Genomic DNA, 9,732 nt, shown 5'->3' on the forward strand with positions numbered 1-9,732 from the left:
AAGACAACTTATGTTAGACTCCTGCGATATTTTTTCTCGATCCTCTGTTTGGCTCTTTCCTACCGAACACCAAATAGAGCATCAGGGGCTACTGTCTATACTGTGACATTCTTCCTACAACTGCATTACTAACCTCAAAGCCTGATAGAAGGCTAGTGCAGGCTTCAGTCAGTCCATTTTTGATGAACTGAACCTTCTCTATTACCGTGCCCATAAGGGCATGGTGTTCATCCACAATAGACACACCTCGTAACGCCTCCAGTAGATTGTTCGGTGCCTCTGGTTGGACAGAGGTCACCGGTGGGACTAGCACACTCCCTTCTTTCGGGGAATGCCGTTCGCCGGACTCTGGAGCCGCGTGGGTCTCCGGAGTAGTGTCCTGCTCAAGACAAGGGGAACTCGGCCCCCGTCATCAGTCCCCATAAGGGATTTTTCCCCCATGTGTTCGGCGACCGAGGAATCGTCCTGGGTGCCGCCCCGGCGGTCTCCGGAACCTCCCCCTGGTTGGGGAAGGTCTTTTGCGACACCACTCTTCATCACCCTTGGGAGAGATGGAATGAGTACGCGGCAGAGACATGTTAGCCATCTCCTTTGAGTCCAATGATTCCTTTGTCGAGGATCGCGAGGAGTCATCGCGTGTCGGACTGCTATGACAAAGTTTAAGTCACATCAATACTACAAACAAGAAAGGCCAGACGTTTTCAGATTCTAGTACTTACGAGGCGACCCGTGGCTTGGTCCGGCGAGGTCGCTCCGGGCTGCTATCAACATCCCACACAGAGTTATCCGCGTGGGAGCCTCTCCCCCTCTTGGGCGTCTCCACCTCCAAACTCGCGGAGGCCTCCCTTTTCTCCCCCCCCCTCGCAGGAGGGGAGTCACCTCCCTCCTCGTCTCCATCGTCAGCGGCTGAGGGGTCTGTCTCATCGTTAGATGAGACGACCAAGGTGTTCCTTCAGCGAAGCCCACTCCTGGTCCCCTTGGCTGTGGTTTTGACCTTCTTCTCCGGCACGTCGTAAGGCGCTAGAAATAGCATCTCATAAGGAGCGGGGTTCCCTCGCCTTCAGGCAGCGGCGTCGGACTATTAATCCGTCTCGCTAGGTCGACCCAGGACTGAAAAATAAATTGGTAAGAAGGCTTAGTATCCTTCCTCGAAGTGTGTCCTTAAAGATTATACCTTGATGGCTTACCGAATTAGCCTGGTGCTTAAAGTTGAGCCTGCGATCTTTGGTCAAGGGTGGAGGTGTCTCGCTGCCCTTGAAGAGCACCCTCCAAATATCTTCGTGCGTCGTGGATTTGTCTTTCCCCAGTTGTTCTTATCTTTCAAAAAAGTCTTTGAAATACTATTCGATCTTTCGATAATCCTCAACAGCATGTTGTTCTTAAAATTCTTACTTGCTTACATTACGGATAATCCCATAAGTCTAGTAATCTTATTGGCATCCTTTGTCACTATCCTTTTGAGTCTGTTGATTCAATATGTTGCGGATGCTCGCAATCCTCAATCGGATCATAGAATTCATCCTTTCGGCTTGGATGTCATTTGACCAAGAGCTGTTTCTCGACCAATCAAATTACCGTCGATTGTATCCCTAAGGCTATTCAACTTACTTATCTTTTGATCATAGCGTCTGCTTCTGATCTTCTATTTTTTAAATCATGATTTTTTGCATTTAAGCATCGAATTACTCAGATGTTTCTATAATCCGAAGCCTTTGCCTTCTTTCTTCTTCTGGTTGAGTATCGATACTCACATCAAATCCTATGTGGAGAGCCAGATCCTTTGTTGGATTTTATCCGACAACGTCCTTCATATTCAATAACCTTTTGAGCCTTTCCTCGGATACATAATGCCTTTGGTAAATTGTATCCTCTGCCTTCTCAACCATGCTCTGCCTTCAAGCTTGTGTTATTTTACTCGTGGAGTTTGTGGTATATGTTCCCAAGATGCCCCTATGGGTTGAACCTATGCCTTCCTTAATGCATGTGCACCCGAGAGTTTTCACGAGTCATACTCTTCTGGTGTTTTCCCAGATAACATTTCAACACTACAACTTCATTGAAAGCGAGAAGTAAATGAAATGATATGCATTGAAGAAGTGGGAGTCGACCTTGAACTTTGTGTTCATGCCCATGGACACGGTGTAGATCTTATCATGGAAAATTCTCTTAAAATTAATTATCCCCTTGGTATAAGATCATCTTTTATCTAGGATTTGATCTTTTGCAACCGTGGTTCTGACCATGATTGTTACCCTTTGATCCCATTTCTCAGACAAGTTAAAGAACTTGTCTTCTGTAGATAAATGCAGCTTCACAATCTCTATTTTGATCTTCCATCGAGTATTACCCTCTGATATCTCGAGATTAACAAATAACCGTGTTGCTTCCTACGAGTCTTCATCTGGTATTGCTTCTCATCGATTTCAGATTTCCCCGGGTTCTGAGTTATTAGTCACTCGAGAACACCGATAGTTGAATAAATTCCACACTCCGATTCTATAACTCTAAGTATTTTTTGTTGCTTACGAGTTTAATAATCCTTCAAGTCATTCCTAGCCTGATAGGCTATATCATTACCGTGCTAAATTTTAACTGTGCTACCTGGTCCTTCCCGGAGCACAATTTTTGATGATGAGCTATGGCTACGTCGATCTTCCTCATCATATCATTTTGCCATGAACAGCAAGCTTGATTTTGAGTTTGTGTCGTACCCGTGGTTCCAATAACCTTTTGCTTCATCATTCCTTTGACTTAATGTCATCGCTGATCGATTACATCTTCATGAAATCTCTCGACAAATGTATCATGATCATCATCAACATTCTGAGCTCTTCCAGGATATCAATCGAATTCATGATGAGAAATACAATCCTTTCCCCTCGATGATTTGTGTTATCATCGACAACATTCTTGTCTTCCCCAACACAAACTTGTTCATATAATTTTGGAAATACATCCTTTTTGACATGTCGATGGATTGTTGCTGAGCTCGTCGGCCACACTCTCATCTTTTCCTTGCTGAAATTGTATGACTTATTTTCTAAGTTGTTTCCAATGGATCCTTTGTGTATCCAAAGTCTGACCTTTGCTTGAAAACCATGTCAATGCTATCTCGAAGCTTGTCTGTGGTAATCTGATCTTCAATAAGAACATTTGAAGCATGATACTAAATTTTCTTTATCAATTATCCAAACACTGTTGTATGGGTAATGTCATGAAATTCCTTTCCCCTTACCTAAATGGTTTTGTACTTCTATCCTGTCATGGATATCATGCTCTGCTTGTCCTTGGGAAGGGTATACCCCTGAAATATGTGTTTAAACACATTTTCCTTTCCATTGTTCTGTTTAATCTGATAATTGCATCTTCCTTTCCATTGTCTTGTTTAACCTTTCTTGTGATCTATATGATCTAAGCAGAAATAATTCCCTGCTTATGTAGACACCTCGGTGTATAACTCTATCAGTAAGAGACCCTATTACTACTGTTGAAAACATTCTGGTAACCACCAATGGACGAGAACTTTGCCTATTGGTCCGCCTCATTTTTACGAGCAGGAATATGGTTCTCTTTGTCCCTCGCCCTTGGTACCGACGTTGTTGCCGACATAAGCGACATGCTATCCTCTGACATGCCTTGCAACCATGATCGTATGAGATGTCACCACTCTTCCTACTCTTAACCCGCATGGTGGGCCCATAACCCACAGTTCCACAGGATCGAAACCCGACTCTCCTGTACACCCTTGTTTCTAAAAGTTATTCCTCATGCTTGGCTTCATATGTAATTCACAATGCACCTTCCAAGAGATCATCAAATCTGGTATGAGACGCAATACTCAATCTCGTTGCTCTAGACCTCTTTCGCCGCACGTTGCTTCAGACATCGAACGATTGCCTAACCGCTTGAAACTTCTCATGGTACCTTCTTACTTTGCTCTCGATATCTTCTTAAGTTTCAATTCGAGAGATACTTATGCTTCTTCCCATGAGTTAACTGTCCGATGCTCAATCCTGTTACAACCCGTCCTTATAGAGTTTATCCCCTATTATCCTTTTGTAAGTTCAGCGAAGATCCTAAAGGAAGAACGGCAATATCAGCATGATACATCGATGCAGAGAAATGAAGACATCAATGAAAGGTATCAACTACTTCGAGAAGAGCAAATAGGAATGAGAAGATCCATTAGATTTTCGTAATTTTTTTCCTTACTCCACCTCTTAAATCTCGGGACGAGATTTCTTATAGTGGAGGAGATTTGTAACATCCCGAGAATCATGCTACAATAATCCCCCTCTAATCTTGCCAAGTCATCATGTTCCTCAAGCTTAACTGCCACTTGCTCAAAATCAAACTCAAATTCAAATTTAAATTGAAAGTCAATTTTCTATTTCTTCATACTGTCCAACAAAATTGTTCTTTTGGTTGCAAATAATCTCTAAGTATTTCTCATGTCGAAACCAATATTATTTGAAGTATTAATTTACCCTAACCTATCTAAATAAGTGTCCAAAACAACCACTTTAATCCATTTGTATTAATCAAAAATCAAATGACTTCAAATATTACTCCTGCCATTTTATAGTAGTGCCAAATATTGCATGGTATTTGTTGAGCTAAATACCATATTTTACAAAAGTCATTTTGTACCAAAACAATTAGCAACCGAGAGAGTTTTTTTTTTTAAAAGGAGAAAGAAAACCTAAACTACATGCACTAGGCCCATGTGGCTAGGAGGTCCCGTCAGCCCAACCGCACTATCTCCTTCCTCTGTTCACGGAGGGCACGGCGGACGCCATGCAGCCGCTCGTGGCCGCAGATGGCCATGTGCCGGCCATCCGGCGCACCCCGGCGACCTACAAGACCTGCCCTCGACCCCGCGGACAACCCTAACTCCTCCCTCCCTTCTCCCTCGCGCCGCTTTCATCCCAACAGCTCGTGCCAGAGATGTGGTCGCCGCCGCCTCATCGTTTTTGTGGCTGTTGGCCGCATCTCGCCAAGACGGCGTGTCCATAAGCTCTGTAGGCGTCCTCTCCGTCCTCGGCGCCACGAGATCGAGGCCGAAACCACCTGCATCGCCGCCCATGCCCGTCCCCCTCGCCGGAATCTACAGCTGCCTTCGTCGATTTGCACAACTGCGCCACCCTGGCAGTCCCGAGCACGTCTCCGCCCCTCCTCTCGGTGAGCCTCGCCAAATCCCCTACACATCCTTTTATTCGTTGTCGTTTGCCGTCGTCCCCCGAGATTGCTTGTCCTCTTCCTTGGCCGCCCCAGTGTACGCGTACGTGCCTACTCCTACGCGTGGCCGCACCCCGGCTGCGACCCGCGCGCAACCGCGTCGCTACTCCCCTGGGCCGACCTGCGCTCGCCGCCGTGCCCCGCTCTTGTACTGCTGCTGCCGCTTGAAGCCTATTGCCCGCTGCTCTGCTGATGCTCTTATCACTGCTCTGTTGATGATGTTGCCTGCTACAACTGGTACTTGCTACGCTCCTTCTGCCGTGCTACTGCTGATGCGCCGCTGCCGCCCGCACCCGACGCCGTACCTGCCTGCATGCACCCCAGCCGTGTTGTGCACGCGCGTCCACACCCACACCCACATGAGCCGGCGCCATCCCCTGGTAGCGCCCGCGCTCGCCTGGGTAGTGGCCGACTGGCCGTAGCCATGGCCCGTGGCTCCTGTGCTGTGCGTGTGTGCACACATGGGGTTGGCCCTGTCTAATATACTGTACTAAGTTAGATTAGTCTAATTGCCTAGCTAGTTCAATTAGTAGAGTATGACGTGAGGGCCACTTTGCTTAATTAACCAAATTAAATGAATCTAATTCAGGTTCTGTCTATGACAGCAGGACCCACCCCCCTAACTAAATTAGTTAATTTTTTTAAGTTGCCCATGTGACTATGACAGCTGGGTCCCACTGACCTTGTTGACCAGTCAGTTTGACTGTGTTGACTTTGACCCAGGCCCCACTTGTCTTTGACTCTTGCTACTCTGGCTAGCACAGTCTAGGTATAAAAGGAATCAGCACTTTTATTTTTCGAATTTAAGATAGTTCCGATAATTGCAGAAATCTTTGAAACCTTTGGATAATCATAGAAAATAAACCGTAGCTCCGATGAAAAAGTTTTCTACATCAAAGTTTACCAGAAAAATGAGACGAACCCGAATACGCTATCCAAATACCTATCAGATGTCTCCATCACTGCAAACACGGAACCTTTCCCTCCGGTTCATCTGTCTGACAGATGTCCGAAACTGGGAAAACGTTCCAGTTATTTTCTCACTTCGTCTGCAACATGTAGCATCGCGTTAGGTCACCCCCAACGCAATGTTTTTGCTTTGTCATGCTTTGTTGCTTTGTTATTTATTATGTTCCCCCTCCTTTACTTCTTTTCGGTAGACCCCGAAACCGCTGCCGATGCCCCTATGATCGAGTACGTCTCCGACGACCCTTCTTCCTTTACAGCAGAGCTTCCAGGCAAGCAAGCCCCCCTTGAGCATTCCGATATCGCCCATTTCTTTCCCTCTCATACTTGCATTAGAACTTCTACTGCTTTCTGTATTATCCTACTCTGATGCATAGCCTGTTGTTGTTACATGCTTTCATACCTTACTTTCTTATCCTAAACTACTTAGTATAGGTTGGTTAGAGATCCATCAGTGACCCCACCTTGTCCCAGTTGCCTCGCTTTATGTTCGATGACTCGAACAACGTGATCGACGTCCAGGCCCCGACACAGCACATCACCCCCCTAGTTGTACGACTCTGCAGAGTTACCATTGAGTGCCGAGGGTGGAACCTCTTACATCACTCCTGATGAGATCTCCGTAGTGTAGCTATACGGTCGAGGTCATCGAGGGTGATTTCCTCCTTAACCACTTCCGTTACGGCTCTATCTTGCAACCCATCAAACGTGAACCTCGAGGGTGGATCCTCTTACGTTCACCTTGATGACAACATCGAGTGGAATTCACCGGGGGTGATTCCTCGGGTTTTCCCTTTGGTGTTAGACACACAATTACTATGGTTACTATGACTTTACACTCATGTTACTAAAGACGGGTCGACCCTGAGGGGTACCCGCGCAAGCTTAATAGCGAGTGATGTGGAGTCGGGTTGACCTGGAAGGTGCTCGCGAGATACTTACGAGGCATGGCCGGGCATTCTTAGCCCTTGCCGCAAGTACTCGAGACGGGGCGACGAGGTCACATCGACCGTGAGTCTCTGCTCGTTACCGCGCGTTCCTAATCCACTATGATTTGGATATTTGATCCGAGGGGCCTCTGGCCTGATAGCACTAACCATCACGTGGGCATAGTATGGGCATTCTGCGTCGTATGCATCAGCCGAAGCTTAATAAACGTTAGCGACTGAGCGGCGCGCGCCGGGTTGGACTGCGTAAGCTCCTGCTTTGTTGAAGGAGGTAGCTAGGTCTGCTCACCCACCGTGTTCGCAACGTGCAGGAGTTTCCGGGGAGATGGCCCATGACCCCTGGGGGCATAGGTTTAGTCCGGTGTGCTGACCTCTCTATTAAGTCTAGGTCGGGTTGCGGCGTATTGTTTGGCCGAGGCCGGGCATGACCCAGGAAAGTGTGTCCGGCCGGAGTTAATCGAGTGTGGTGGGTAAGTTGGTGCACCCCTGCAGGGAACAAAACATCTATCGATAGCCTGTCATACGGTAACAGACACTTGGAGTTGTATCCCGATCAATACAACTAGAACTGGATACTTGTGATGAGCACTGGATGGTGATGAGATTTGGAATGTGTTGGCACTTGGATAGTATGGCTCTGGGATTGCTTTCTCGCAGGGAGTCGAGAAAGGATCTCTGGCCGAGGTTGATAACATTACTGCTACTTTACTTTATGCTACTCTACCCCCTCCTGTTGCTGCAAGATGGTGTTTTCCAGAAGATGCTAGTCTTCGATAGGCTAGGCTTTCCCCTTCCCTTCTGGCATTCTGCAGTTTAGTCCACAGATACAACCCATTCCTTTGATACAGATGCATACTTATTTTAGATCTGATGTAAGTCTTGCGAGTACTTTGGATGAGTACTCACGGTTGCTTTGCTACTTCTCTTTCCCCATACCCGATTGTTGCGACCAGATGACGGATCCCAGGAGCCATACGACGCCACTGATGACTACTACTACCCGGAGGACGCCTTCTACTACGTGAAGACCGGCGATGACTAGGACTAGTTAGGAGGCTCCCAGGCAGGAGGCCTTGCCTTTCCGATCATTGTTGCTTTTGTGCTAGCCTTCTTAAGGCAAACTTGTCTAACTTATGTCTGTACTCAGATATTGTTGCTTCCGCTGACTCTTGTGTTTTCGAGCTTATGTATTCGAGCCCTTGAGGCCCCTGGCTTGTAATATAAAGCTTGTATTATTTTAATTTGTGTCTAGAGTTGTGTTGTGATATCTTCTCGTGAGTCCTTGATCTTGGTCGTACACATTTGCGTGTATGATTAGTGTATGATTGAATCGAGGGCGTCACAAGTTGGTATCAGAGCTGACTGCCTGTAGGTAGCCCCCTTTCCAACTCCTTGGCCGAAGTTGAGTCTAGTCACTGAAAAAAAACTTTTACTAACATGGTTGTGTCTCTTACGGGCCGAAGTCGCCATTGGGTGGTATTAGGATCTTTTACTCCTCGTCTATACTCTGGTACTCTGATCTCTCTTCTATTCAGGTTAACTTAATTTGCTAACTCTGACATTAGGTTCTCGTACCCACTTCCTCCCGGAGAGCCCCGACATTACCGATGATCGTCTGCTTCACCAGAACATTCCGAAGATACTTTTCGATATTTTGCCGAGACCCTTGTGCCCATCGCTTTCGCAATTCCCTTCCATCGATAAACCCCTATGGATGACCATGTACACTTGTCATTCATACAATCATTCTCCCGTTCGTCTGGTTATTACAAGATACCACGAAATACTTGTCGTTGTTCCGAGAATCCTTTGTGCCTACTGCCTTGCAGTTCCTTGTCGCCTGAATACACCTACAAATTAATCCTCACACATATCGAGGATTTGTTTTTCCCCAGTTGTTCTTATCTTTCAAAAAAGTCTTTGAAATACTATTTGATCTTTCAATAATCCTCAACAGCATGTTGTTCTTAAAATTCTTACTTGCTTACATTACGGATAATCCCATAAGTCTAGTAATCTTATTGGCATCCTTTGTCACTATCCTTTTGAGTCCGTTGATTCAATATGTTGCGGATGCTCGCAATCCTCAATCGGATCATAGAATTTATCCTTTCGGCTTGGACGTCATTTGACCAAGAGCTGTTTCTCGACCAATCAAATTACCGTCGATTGTATCCCTAAGGCTATTCAACTTACTTATCTTTTGATCATAGCGTCTGCTTCTGATCTTCTATTTTTTAAATCATGATTTTTTGCATTTAAGCATCGAATTACTCAGATGTTTCTATAATCCGAAGTCTTTGCCTTCTTTCTTCTTCTGGTTGAGTATCGATACTCACATCAAATCCTATGTGGAGAGCCAGATCCTTTGTTGGATTTTATCCGAGAACGTCCTTCATATTCAATAACCTTTTGAGCCTTTCCTCGGATACATAATGCCTTTGGTAAATTGTACCCTCTGCCTTCTCAATCATGCTCTGCCTTCAAGCTTGTGTTATTTTACTCGTGGAGTTTGTGGTATATGTTCCCAAGATGCCCCTATGGGTTGAACCTATGCCTTCCTTAATCCATGTGCACCCGA

At 46.0% G+C, this 9,732-nt stretch overlaps 1 protein-coding gene across 1 annotated transcript; it reads left to right on the forward strand.

The window, feature by feature from the left end:
* The first annotated feature begins 4,724 nt into the window (after nt 1-4,724).
* Nucleotides 4,725-8,310, forward strand: LOC123101283 (uncharacterized). Its single transcript, XM_044522802.1, has 2 exons — nt 4,725-5,181; nt 8,105-8,310. Exons 1-2 carry the CDS (start codon nt 4,725-4,727, stop codon nt 8,191-8,193), a joined length of 546 nt encoding a protein of 181 aa, XP_044378737.1. The 3' UTR covers nt 8,194-8,310.
* The last annotated feature ends 1,422 nt before the right edge of the window (nt 8,311-9,732 follow it).

The sequence above is a fragment of the Triticum aestivum genome, chromosome 5A, assembly GCF_018294505.1.
Source record: "Triticum aestivum cultivar Chinese Spring chromosome 5A, IWGSC CS RefSeq v2.1, whole genome shotgun sequence".
Lineage (NCBI taxonomy): Eukaryota > Viridiplantae > Streptophyta > Magnoliopsida > Poales > Poaceae > Triticum > Triticum aestivum.

Coding starts and splice junctions, on each gene's coding strand:
- LOC123101283 (XM_044522802.1), top strand. CDS start 4,725: ATGTGGCTAGGAGGTCCCGTCAGCCCAACCGCACTATCTCCTTCCTCT. Junction 5,182..8,104: donor CGTCTCCGCCCCTCCTCTCG/GTGAGCCTCGCC, acceptor TGTTGCGACCAG/ATGACGGATCCCAGGAGCCA.